Source organism: Aspergillus homomorphus, assembly GCF_003184865.1.
Source record: "Aspergillus homomorphus CBS 101889 unplaced genomic scaffold BO97scaffold_9, whole genome shotgun sequence".
NCBI classification, from domain to species: Eukaryota; Fungi; Ascomycota; class Eurotiomycetes; order Eurotiales; family Aspergillaceae; genus Aspergillus; species Aspergillus homomorphus.
Genome location: NW_020291895.1, coordinates 635290 through 647005, shown reverse-complemented (window position 1 = coordinate 647005; position 11716 = coordinate 635290). Strand labels below are relative to the sequence as shown.

The window sequence follows — 11716 nt, the reverse complement described above, 5'->3', positions numbered from 1 at the left end:
TGATTGAGGGCGGCGGCGGAGGTTACGTCGTCGGGGCCTAGTTTGGCCTGATTAGCCAGGCAGGAACGGGTCACTGGATCCAGCCGGCGAGCTTCAATACTTTATCAAATACTTTATTTCTTCCCCAATTGCTGTGGTCTCTACATCCTTTTCTTTTAGCCATTGTTGGTCCAGTCAACTCAAGGGTTATATTACTAAATGGTCACTTCCTGAAATATGCTCAATAGATTATAAGCCACACTCCGACTGGCAATTGCTCCGTGGGCAATCATCATTCCCAATGGTTGCAGCTCTTCTGTTGCGCGCCTCTCACCCGGCGGCGCGGCCGATTGCTTTGCAGCAGGGCCAAGCATTGATCAGTCGCTTGGGCAATCATGCTAAACAATGCATCAGGAAATCGCAATTCCCTAAGCTCCAGAACTTTTCGAGCTCTGCCTTGCGAGGCAATGCAGACACTCTGGACCGAACAAGGAATATCGGTATCATTGCCCACATCGATGCGGGCAAGACCACCACCACAGAGCGCATGCTCTACTACAGTGGCTTCACCCGCAGAATCGGAGACGTGGACGAGGGGTCGACGGTAACAGACTTCCTGCCCGCTGAGCGAGCGCGAGGAATCACCATTCAGTCTGCGGCTATCACTTTCCACTGGCCACCCCAGACAGCCGCTGAGGCGAGCCAGCCGGACTCGCAAGCCCCGCGCTCTGCCTCTTCACACACTGTAAATCTCATTGACACGCCGGGGCATGCCGACTTTACGTTTGAAGTCCTGCGGTCTCTACGTATTCTGGACGGGGCAGTGTGTATCCTCGACGGTGTGGCCGGCGTCGAGGCTCAAACGGAGCAAGTCTGGCACCAAGCCAGCACCTACCGCATTCCCAGGATTGTCTATATCAACAAGCTAGATCGGGACGGAGCAGCATTCGGCCGAACGGTTCGGGAGGTCGCCTCCCGACTGGCAGGGTGGCCGGCTGTCTGTCAGATCCCCTGGTTCGAAGGAGGGGAGGGTCGTTTCGTGGGTGTCGCGGATGCGGTCAATCTCCAGGGCCTCCGATGGGAGGATGGCGACGGCAAGAGGGTGAAGATGTTCAACCTGCAGCAGCTAGAGGCCGAGGAGAGTCGACTAGCTCAAGAACTCAAACGCGCCAGAGTCGCCCTCGTGGAGCTGCTGAGCGAGTACGACGAGGTGATGGTGGAGAAATTCTTCGAGTACGACGAGGACCATCTTGCTGTGCCCGCTAATGAGATTGCCCAAAGCCTACGTCGTTGCCTCCTCGAGGAGCAGGGCCGGAAGATCATCCCCGTGTTCGCCGGCGCCAGTTTCCGCAACGTAGGCGTACAGCCTCTCCTCGACGCCGTCGTGAACCTCCTGCCCAGCCCGGTTGAGACGCCGGACCCGGAGGTCAGCATCGGCGGCGTCACGGGCGGTCTGCGACACTTGCTTTCGGGCGACCTCATCGTCGAACAGAAGGAGGCTGCAGCATCCTCCTCGCACAAGGGGAAGCCGAAAAAGAAGAAGTCCGTCGTGCAGGCCGAGTCCCGCAACGCCATCGAGAAGCTTTCAGGCTGCGCGCTGGCGTTCAAGGTCGTCAACGACGCCAAGCGTGGAGTGCTGGTCTACGTGCGTGTCTACTCAGGCAGCCTTGACCGGGGCAGCCTCCTGTACAACACCAACCTGAAGGTGTCCGAGCGGGCGCCGCGGCTGCTGAAGATGTACGCCAACGACGCGGTGGAGGTGGACTCAATCCCCGAAGGCCACATCGGCGTGGTGGTGGGACTCAAGCACGCGCGGACGGGCGACACGCTGGTCTCCTACAGCACCAACCGACCGACGCCGCCGGAACCACTGGACACGCTCCAACTACGACCCATCAAGGTGCCACCGCCGGTATTCTTCGCCAGCGTCGAGCCCCACAGCCTCAGCGAGGAGAAGAGATTGCACGAGAGCCTGGCGATGCTCCTCCGCGAAGACCCAAGCCTGCACGTCACGATAGACGAAGACAGCGGGCAGACGCTGCTAAGCGGAATGGGCGAGCTACACCTAGAGATTGCACGGGACCGACTCATCAACGAGCTGAAAGCCAAAGCGACGGTAGGGCGCATCGAGATCGGGTACCGGGAATGCGCTTTGGGGTCCTCAGAACCCATCACCAAGATCTTCGACAAAGACGTAGCCGGGCGCAGAGGCAAAGCGGGATGCACAGCGAGGGTCTCGGCGTTCGACCCCGACCACACAGACCCAGAAGAACTCACAGCGATCACCGCCGACAAGGACAAGGACACGCTGCTGGTGGAGATGCAGGACGGGAACCAAATCATCATCCAAGCGGTGGGGCTGGAGCTGACGGTCAACGAGCGCAAGGGCGGCGTGGAGGAGAGCGCGGTGCTGCCGGCGGGGACGGACGTCGCGACGCTGCGGACGGCGCTGCAGAACGGCTGCATGGCGGCGCTGGCGCGGGGCCCGCAGTTCTCGTTCCCGATGCACCACACGCGGACGGTGCTCACGTTCGACGCGGCCGCCCACCTGTTCGGCAACGAGAGCACGCCGTCGGCGCTCACGTCCGCCGCGCGCCTCGCCACGACCGCCGCCCTGCGCTCTCTCCTGGGCGACCCCTCCGCCTCCGCCTCCGCCTCCGGCACCAACACCGGAACAGGCACCGCCCTAATGGAACCAGTGATGAACGTAGTAATCAGCGTCGACGAAGCGAGCCTGGGCGCGGTCGTGCACGACATCTCGTCCGCGCGCGGCGGGCACATCGTCTCGCTAGACGAGGATATCCCGCTCCCTTCCACCGACGCCTCCCCGACATCGTCCGACTCTCCAATCCCCTACGAAGACCTCCCTCCCATCGACGCAAGCAAGGTCTACGCGCCCCCGGATCCCTTCGAATCCCCCTCCGTCGCGCTCGGCGCCAGCCCCTCGTCTTCCTTACCGGATACCGCCCACCGGCCCCGCACCATCGCCGCAAAGGTGCCCCTCAAGGAAATGGTGGGATACCTGAAGCACCTGCGGAGTCTGAGCGCCGGACGCGGCACATTCGTGATGAGCGTCGACCGGTTCGAGAAAATGAGTCCCCCGCGGCAGAAGGCTGTGTTGACGGAGTTGCGGGGTGGGTATTGAGAGATCTGATCTTTGTGCAGGAGAGAGGGAAAAGGTTTGTATTAGAGGATATGTGGTGTTTCTCTAAAGGAAGTGGATTCCGTAGATAATTACTCCGTCGTCAATATGATATCTTTTTGGTTCCTATTGAGACTAGCTACGACTTTTGATTATTAGGGTATCATTAGATAGCCACACTTCCCAAGAACAGCACAGTAAAACAGACCATTGCACACAAGCAGCAAGAACCTGCTTGCCTAGTCATCAAACTCGAATCCATACTGTCAAGCATAGAAGAGACCGATGGGTAATAACAGTCTGGAAAGAACGCCCCGGATATCGAGCAGTAAATTTCCCATGAAGAGCCCAAGAACAAACAAAATAATATCGAAATAGCACCAGCTGCTATCAAACACCAGATCACTCAATCGCATTCTCCAGGAACTCGAGCAAAGTCGGATCCAGACTGAAGGGCAGGAACATCTGCTCCTCGGTATCGGGTTCGGAGTAGGTGAAGTCCGCGCCCCACCAAGTCTCACGCATCTGGTCGCCATGAGCGGGATCCGGCTGCTGGAGGTGGTCATGCCGGGCGTAGTAGTGCTCCACGCCGATCTGAGCGGTGCGGTCGGCCAGAGTGGAGGCCTGAGGGATGCCGTCCGGATTGAAGCCGTGGATCGTTGCGATGCGGCGCAGAAGACGTTCGCAGGTGATGAAGGCGCGGCGGGAGCTGGGGCTGCGGCTTCCGATGGCGTGCAGCCAGCGCAGGCATTTTTTCGAGACCTCGAGGATGGCCTCGGGCTCCTCGGTGGTGCCTACGGCACCCTGACCTCCCTCGACCTTGTCCCCCTTGAGCACACCCACGGGACCGACGCACAGCTGGATGAGCAGGATGATGAGCGCTTGCATGATGTAGTGCAGGACGGCCCACCAGGGGGTCATCTCGCACAACCACTTCACATCGGGACGGTCGGGAAAGATGGATACCAAGTCCATTGCGGACTGGAGGCAGATAAGAGATGTCGCGTCGCCGAAGGGAGATCGAGGATACCGGACCCTAGTGCCTTCCTTGACATCGGGGCGGGTGAGGTACGGCCGAGTCAGGATGATCTGGAAGCTATAGAACGCGAGAGCCAGCGTTACCCGCTCTTGGCACGGTTCGGTCACCATTGGTCGACCGTTACTGCCAGTGAATCTGAAATAGCTTTGCAGACTCGCCAGCCAGTCTTTCAGCATTTGTTGGTACTGAGTGATGTTCTCACGGGAACCCTTTGGGATGCCAGCGCAGGATTGCAGACTATAGACCGATTTGACTGCGACATGACTGATCATGGCAAGGTCCGTCAAGTGAAAGAAGTACAAAGAACGACTCGGTTCGATCGTTTGGAGTGTTTGATTTCTAGTCCCGATCGAAGACCTGGGGGTGTGGACGGTGAAAGCATACCTTTTTTCCCGCAACAAGAGGTCCGCCAGAAACATCGCTACTTGGGGGTCCTGGAAATGCTGTTCATCGAATGGAAAAGGAGCTGGGATACTGGATGATCGCCAGTCAAGGCATGAAGTACGGCCCGTCATCACGGAAAGCAGTTGCTCTAGATTGAAGAGTGACCACCAGAGGCGAGTGCGGGATTCCCTTGAAGTCGCGTCTACATTTGGACTAACTCCCCGAAGATTAAGCCCCAGCGCTATGGCACAACGGGCAGCCCATCCTGCCATATGCCACGCTCTGTACAAGTCAGTCCTTCCTCCTTTTGCACGACGCAAGTCACGGCAAAGCATGGGAGACGTACCGGTTGATTTGGGCGGAAGCCAGGTGGTAGATGGCATAGAGCACCCATATTTGCACCTGCTGGAGGTCCGCATGCTCTCCAAGCAGGCTTTGGTCGGCATTTAGAGCCAAAGCTCTAGCCAGGAAAGTACGATCATCGACAGCATCCGTCCACACTCTCTCGCATAACTGTACATACTTGGCGCCGATAGCGTAGATCAAGTTCAGGATCGTAAGCCACTTCTTGCGCGGGGTCTCCGACTTGCTGAAGACATAGCGATACTGCGACAAAAAGAGGGTTTTGTTCAGCAGTGGAAATGAGGGATCGACATTCTGAAAGTAGATGCCAATGAGCTGGTCGCTGCGCGCACGGGGCGGGAGGATTTGCGGGTCTCCCGGAGCCAGTTCCAAAAAGCTCAAATGATCGAGATGATAACTGAGGGAGTTGACATCCACGTCGGCAGATGCCGCCCGCAGTGGGGACTCGGTCGGGTAACTGAGTTTACTGACTTCCTCGTTGAGCTTCTGCAGCCAGGCGATCTCGGAGCCCTTCCCAATGTAGCCGGTTGCCCTGCTGCGCTCGTCCCGGTTGATGTCTTCATTCAGGGTAGCGATATCGTGCAGCGAGCCAGCCGACGAGGAAGATGCGGAGGATTGAGACGCCGCCCGCGACGCTGCTGAGAGGCCCTTCTGCTCCACCGACGTCATGGCCTCTCTGCGAGGGTAGCCCTCTTTGACCATGCTGGAGAGCCGGTCCAGTTCGGCGCTGTCGCAGTGGTCCAAGGCGGCGACCATCTGATCCAGTAGGTCATAGGCCGTATGCAGCTCCTGTTTCGCCTGCCTCAGGGCCAGCTTCTTCCGCCTGTCGAGCTCCTCGGCAAAGATGCATTGCGTTCCGGCCTGGATGCATTTCTCACATGGCTGGGTGCCTTGACACTATTTCAGATCCGACTCAGTATCCGACTCAGACTGAGGGTTGAGAGTTTGTGGTCGAGGTAAGAGCAATAGACAGTCATGACGCAGCAACGCACTTTGGTCTTTCTTCTCTTGCAAGCTTCACACGCGTTGGACCGCTTTTTGATCCGTGGGAGATCCGGTGGGCTGAGGCGCGAGGGGGCAAGACCAGCGGCGGGCGCAAGAAACTTGAGCTCCCCTGCCTGCATATTAGTTAGTGTGTCGGGGAGGAGGGAGTAAGGAGGGAAGGAAGATAAAGTTGAAGGTAATAAAGGGTGACGACGTGTCGGTGATGGGGAAGAGAAGTGCGAGAAATCTGGGAAGCATGAGAAAGGCTGGACGGGGAGGAAGAGGCGGGAAGGGAGGGGGTTGGAGGCAGTTAGATGATGTATGTAGTAGGAAAGTGTTCACTTGGTTGGATCTATTGGTCTGTCTCTCTGTCTGGTCCCGCGTTCCCCCGCATTACTTGCCCCGCCGCTTTTACTCAGTAGTACTCAAGCACGTGAGTTTGAACATGGACAGTAGATGCGTGGCTTCAATTTGTGCCTGATGATGCCAATCATTCTATCATTGTTCTATTGTTCTTAGTACTGGGCCACAGCCAGTCGTATTGAGGTTCCGCTCAAACAGACCTGTTACTGGAAACATACAATTGGCCCAACTTGCCCAGTACTCCCCACGCGGCAGCTAACAGATAACACTACTAAACACGAATAAACAAATATAAATATAGTAGTATCATGATATATGTATATATAGAACTATATAACTATGCAAGCCGAGTAAATACATCAATACCGATCATCAAATAAAAAACCTCTCACCAATTGTCATCCCACCCACTGTTATCCTCTAGGCTCTTCCGTCCTGTGCCCGTGCCAGACGCAGCCGAAGAGGCAGAAGTAGTCGCAGTTGATCCAGCAACCCCGGTAGCCCCAACACCGCTACCCGGCTTCATCGCAGCCGTACCGATCGCACTCGACCTCGATGTATTCCGACGATGACTATCCTGCGCTCCCAGCCCAGAGAACGAATCCCAAAATTCCTTTCTTTCCGGCTCGGCTCCAGTCCGGCCCCGTTCCCGCCGAGCAGCGGCCGCCGCGGCCGCCTCGTCCTGCCCTTCCACAAAGCGGTGGAAGTGACCTGCTGCGCCGCGGGCACCAGTTTGCAGATTCTGTCCCAGTTGAGAGGCCTGGAGGCGAGCCTGCGCTGCGAAATCGGATTCCGCTATCTGTAGTTCAACTCGGTGATTAGCCTCCTCCTGACGCTTACCACTAAAAGTCAACACAACATACCGTCTTAGCCGTCGGCTGGATATAACTCTCATTCACCGTCTTCGCCCCCTTCCCCACCGTCGTTGTGAACCACCCGAAGCCCTTCGTCAACGCCGCCATGGGGTCCTTCTGGAAGTCATCAAATCCAGGCAGGGGCCCAGTGCCCGCTGCGCGCCCCGATCCCGCCGAAGCGGCCGGCGGCATCCCGCCTCCGAATCCCGTGAACTTCCCGCCCTGCGATGGCGGCAAGGACTCACTCCGGGTAGCATTCGCCGATCCCAGCTTGGCGAAATACGCCTCGTTGCGCTCCTTCTTGGTGGCGCCGGCAGCAGCACCACCACCACCGCCGTCGACCAGCCCGTCATGGGACGCGGGCGACCCCCCGCGCGCGAGAGGAGTACTCGACCGGGACGAAAGTTCCGGCTGCGGCTGCTTCTTTGGTTGTTGCGATGGCTGGGATGCTTGACCCGGCACATATTCTCTTCCTTCAATCTTGGCCGATAGCCGCTCCTTCCATTCCTCCCCAACCTCACCTTCGTACCGCTCCTTGATCGTCGAGTCTTCGAAGGTGCGGCCCTCTGACTGGGTGATTACGTGGCCATCAAAGAACGATTTCCAGGGCTCATTACCACCTTGTTCCATGCGCATAATCTCCGCCGTCTTGAAAGCGTCCATGGTGATGGAGCGGACGAAGGATATGTGTACACCTAGACCACGGTGGGTGCCGGCGCAATTAAGGCAGATGAAGGTTCCGAATTTGGGGGAGGCCTAGAGAAGCCACGCATAGTTTAGCATAGCACATTTCACCATAATGCGAGGGCTAGAAGGTCGTGGGCGTGGCTGATATCGTGGCGTTGGACTATGGTATGCGGTGAAGGGAAGGAGGCAGGCACCTACCCATTGAGGCGATGGAGCGCCGCAATCGCAGCATTTGTCGTTTCCGTTTGTTTTGGAGATCTGGAGAAGCTACCATGAGGAGGAATGTCAGTCAATGTGCACCGACGTAGGCTGATGATTGTATTTGGGGCGAAGGAAGGGGGCATCGAGGGGTAACAGGGGAAGTGGTGGCAGCAACAACATCAAGAGGGGAGGCTCACCTTGGCCCTCGTCTCCGGATCAACCTCCCACATACGAGACATGACAGCTCAAGTGCACTGATCAAAGAACAGGCTGTCGGGGGTTGCGGAAAAGAAGGCGATTTTGATTTGCTGTGTTTGTCGTGGTAGAAAGAAGAGGTGGTGGTTTCAGGAAGTGCAGCCGCGACGGACAGGAGCCGATCGGCGGAGAAGCGCTGCACCACTGCTACTTACGAGTACTTCCTTCCTGCTGCTATCAATCCAGCCCGATTCTCGCCACCACCTCCGAAGCACCGACCAGTGCTAATTGCGCACCCACAATTGACGTAATTGAGCTAATCGTCGAGAATCAAGGCCTTGAAAGAACATTTATACGATCAATTGTCCACGCCATCTTGACAAGCAACTCGATGATACACTCTACGGTAAACAAATAAAGCACCAGATCATCATTACAAGGCCAGCCTTGCGGCTAATCATCAGTTCGATAAATGGGGGCTAAGATACAGGAGCACAAGAGCAAGATTCGTGAGCAAAAGCCAGGTTCTTCCGTCACCACCACACATTACGCGGTTTTCATCTCTCGCCGTACGGAGCCCTTTCGGGAATCCGTATATAGAAAGACATAAGATAGGTTATTGGAAAGAAAAGAGAAAACAAAAAAAGGACAACACTCCTCTCATGTAGACCAAATCGATCAGGGCGAATTCGTCCACGACTTTTCAGTAGAACGTTTTCGGTGGCTGCCTCGTCTTCTATCCAACCCCCGACTGGAAGAATGACAACGCCTGCCGCCTGACGAACGACCTCGACACAACACCTCCTCCTGATGACGGGTCCCGACTCTGTCGTCACCTTGAACCCTCCCCAACTATTTCATCAGGGATCACTCGTTCAGGTGGGGAACGAAACTTGTCTTCTACTCAGCGGCCGGAGCGGCGTTCTCCTGAGCCGGAATCTCTGTGGCCTCCTCGGTCTTCTCAGTCACCGGGACGGCGTCATCCTCCTTGCCGGGGCTGTCGATGGCAACCTTGACAGCAATCTCACGGCCCTCAATCTCCTTGCCGTTCATCTCGTTCACGGCCTTCTCCTGAAGCTCCTCGGAGCCGAGGGTGACGAAACCGAAGCCACGACCCTTGCGGCGCTCGTTGCGAGCCTGGAGCTTCTTGATCATGAAGCGGGGGATGGGGCGGAGAGCGATCTTGGCGGAAACGGGCTGGTAGTCGGCGAAGATCTCCTTGAGCTATGGGGACTATTAGTCATGCACAGGGCTGCATTATAGAGTTCAGATCTTACCTTGTCCTCACTCAGGTCATAGGGCAGGTTCGCGACCATGACCTTGGTCTTGGAAGGAATTCCATCCTCAGGAGGACCACGCTGCTTCTGGGCACGAGGAGCACGGGGCTTGCCAGCCTGCTTGGCAGCCTCAGGAGCGGCGACGGTCTCATTCTGGTTGGTGACCTCGGTCAAAGGGGCGACCTGGCCGGGGACGTTAATGGGCTCGGTGGAGGCTTCCTCGGCCTGAGCAGGGGCCTGCTAAACGACCATATATATTAGCCTGACTGGTTCTGCAGAGCTCAATCAGCTAAAATTGAAACTTACCGAGCGTCCTCCGCGAGGCAGGCGGCCACCACGGGCGCGACCGCGTCCACGGCCACGGGCACGACCACCGGCCCTCTTGCGGCCCTCGGTACCGCTGGCACCCTCACCGCCACTTATGGCACCCTCAGCCTTGGCCTCAGCGGGCTCAGGCTTGCGGGCGAGCTGCACGGAGACCTTGCGCTGAAGAATCTCCTTTCCAGACAGCTCCTCAATAGCCGCGGTGGCCTCGTGAGCGGTGGCCAAGTCCACGAAGGCGTAGCCAACGGGGCGGTTGGTACGGGGATTCACGGGGATGGAGACGCTCTCACTGAGCAAAGATGAGTGATTAGCGTTGCTGTGCATCAGAGTAAACTTTATTGCGAGGCTGGTAAAGCCAGATGGGGGCAATAGTAGGAGACAATTGTGGTAAGGTGTCCACTAAAGGGGCTACAATCTGAAGGACATGACGATTGCAAACAACATAAGGCGCACGAGGGATCAAAATACTTATTTCTCCGAGAATCCCAGCCACGCATAGATCATGACTTTGAAACAGCTCAGACCAAGGGAGAGGAAAGAGGCCAGGTGGACGGAAGCGACAGCGCCAGGAAAGGAGCAACACTTACATCTTGTAGTTCTGGAAGAACTCCTTGAGCTCCCCCTCAGTGGTCGCATAAGCGAGGTTCCCAATGTACAACCGACGTCCTTCATCAGCACTGGCGGCCGCCGCATCCGTGGATTGGGCAGGAGCGGCAGGAGCGGGAGCAGTGCCGTTGGAGGTGGCCTCCGGGGCGGTGGCGGCGGGGGTAGCGGCGACGTTGTCGGTGGTGTTTTCGACGGCAGTAGACATCTTGATGGCTGAGGACACACAGAAGGTCGAGATAGGTACTTGAAAGGGGTGGTAAGGGAGTTGCGCGCAAGAATTGACCTGACCGGGAGATGTGTGTGGGTGAGTGTCGGGAATGCAACGAAGGACTCAGGAGAGCTTGAGGCTGCCTTGTGCTTGAAGATTGGAAATGGGAATTAACTTGAAGAGGGGGGAGAAATGGAGAGAGGAAGAGGCGGAAGGAAAAGGGTAGCTTGGTGCCCTAGATACGAAAGTTGACGGGGGAGAGGGGGGGGGAGAAGAGAATCTGAGTTGGAAAAGAAGAAGATTTGTCTTGAGGAAGGATGAGGTCGACTTGGGGGGGGAGGGAGGCGGCGAGACAAGGAGAAGGTGAGAGAAAAGGGCAGGCAACGAGGGCGGTGGTGGGACTAAACCAAAGAGGGTAATAATCTGCCTGAAGATGCCTGTGAGGCCTGAAGGGACCAAAGCACTAAACTCGAAAGAGACGCCCGACGTGGACTTTCCGGTCGGGCGGTCTAGGCGGTGGACAAGTCTGACATCACTGCTTGACTCACCTCTTTCTTTCCATGCAATGAACACATCAGGCAGGTTCAACTTCCTCCCTCCCTTCTGACGAATAATGCTTGTCTCCTCGTCCTCTCCTCTTCCTCCTCTTCCTCCTCTTCCCTTCTCTTCTAGTTCTTGTCTGTTGACCATTTGACAAACTCAACAAACATCAATTGCAAACATCCCATGGTTCTTTCCATTAGTCAGACACTCTCCTCAAACCCCCTCGATCGCTCCACTACAGACTGTCCCACTATATCTTCCTGGCTGCCCTGCTTTCCCGCGGTGGAGTCTCGCTCTATCGCGAACCTTCCTCGGATTGCGCACTACCCCTCAGTACCCCTCCTCCGATGTCGCCGATTCCCTAGTATGATTATCGCTTGAGACAGCCTCGCATTGATGCATTCTAGGAGCTTTATGCACGAGATGACTGGGCTCAAACGCGATTAAGCTCTCGGGACCAACCCGGGGGATCCTCGCCAAATTGAACCAATTACCAAGCACCATGTAAGACTATTGAGGAGCCGCTACCTGCCCAACGAACATGCAGTGGCATCATGGCATATTCTC

General features: G+C 56.8%; 4 protein-coding genes across 4 annotated transcripts; 1 reads left to right on the top strand and 3 right to left on the bottom strand.

Annotated features, from left to right (window-relative positions):
- Window positions 1-158: 158 nt before the first annotated feature.
- BO97DRAFT_387049 (mitochondrial elongation factor MEF2) lies at window positions 159-3171 on the top strand. The gene has a single exon (XM_025693570.1). The coding sequence runs from the start codon at window positions 281-283 to the stop codon at window positions 3122-3124; it is 2844 nt and encodes a 947-aa protein (XP_025553580.1). The 5' UTR covers window positions 159-280; the 3' UTR covers window positions 3125-3171.
- Window positions 3172-3243: 72 nt separating this feature from the next.
- BO97DRAFT_387047 (uncharacterized protein) lies at window positions 3244-6031 on the bottom strand (the record flags this gene model as incomplete). Its single annotated transcript, XM_025693569.1, has 3 exons — window positions 3244-4826; window positions 4891-5804; window positions 5900-6031. 3 exons carry the CDS (start codon window positions 6029-6031, stop codon window positions 3524-3526), a joined length of 2349 nt encoding a protein of 782 aa, XP_025553579.1. The 3' UTR covers window positions 3244-3523.
- A 538-nt stretch (window positions 6032-6569) lies between these two features.
- BO97DRAFT_404338 (GTPase-activating protein GCS1) lies at window positions 6570-8364 on the bottom strand. Its single transcript, XM_025694955.1, has 4 exons — window positions 8194-8364; window positions 7994-8062; window positions 7118-7864; window positions 6570-7053 (listed from the first exon to the last, which is right to left on the bottom strand). The coding sequence occupies exons 1-4, from the start codon at window positions 8233-8235 to the stop codon at window positions 6643-6645; spliced, it is 1269 nt and encodes a 422-aa protein (XP_025553578.1). The 5' UTR covers window positions 8236-8364; the 3' UTR covers window positions 6570-6642.
- A 255-nt stretch (window positions 8365-8619) lies between these two features.
- BO97DRAFT_387041 (RNA recognition motif domain-containing protein) lies at window positions 8620-10928 on the bottom strand. Its single transcript, XM_025693568.1, has 4 exons — window positions 10380-10928; window positions 9775-10081; window positions 9469-9708; window positions 8620-9415 (listed from the first exon to the last, which is right to left on the bottom strand). Exons 1-4 carry the CDS (start codon window positions 10601-10603, stop codon window positions 9092-9094), a joined length of 1095 nt encoding a protein of 364 aa, XP_025553577.1. The 5' UTR covers window positions 10604-10928; the 3' UTR covers window positions 8620-9091.
- Window positions 10929-11716: the final 788 nt, after the last annotated feature.

Coding starts and splice junctions, on each gene's coding strand:
- BO97DRAFT_387049 (XM_025693570.1), top strand. CDS start 281: ATGGTTGCAGCTCTTCTGTTGCGCGCCTCTCACCCGGCGGCGCGGCCG.
- BO97DRAFT_387041 (XM_025693568.1), bottom strand. CDS start 10,603: ATGTCTACTGCCGTCGAAAACACCACCGACAACGTCGCCGCTACCCCC. Junction 9,709..9,774: donor TGCCTCGCGGAGGACGCTCG/GTAAGTTTCAAT, acceptor ATGGTCGTTTAG/CAGGCCCCTGCTCAGGCCGA. Junction 9,416..9,468: donor ATGACCTGAGTGAGGACAAG/GTAAGATCTGAA, acceptor TAGTCCCCATAG/CTCAAGGAGATCTTCGCCGA.
- BO97DRAFT_404338 (XM_025694955.1), bottom strand. CDS start 8,235: ATGTCTCGTATGTGGGAGGTTGATCCGGAGACGAGGGCCAAG. Junction 8,063..8,193: donor ATCCGGAGACGAGGGCCAAG/GTGAGCCTCCCC, acceptor TCCTCATGGTAG/CTTCTCCAGATCTCCAAAAC. Junction 7,054..7,117: donor TCCAGCCGACGGCTAAGACG/GTATGTTGTGTT, acceptor GTTGAACTACAG/ATAGCGGAATCCGATTTCGC.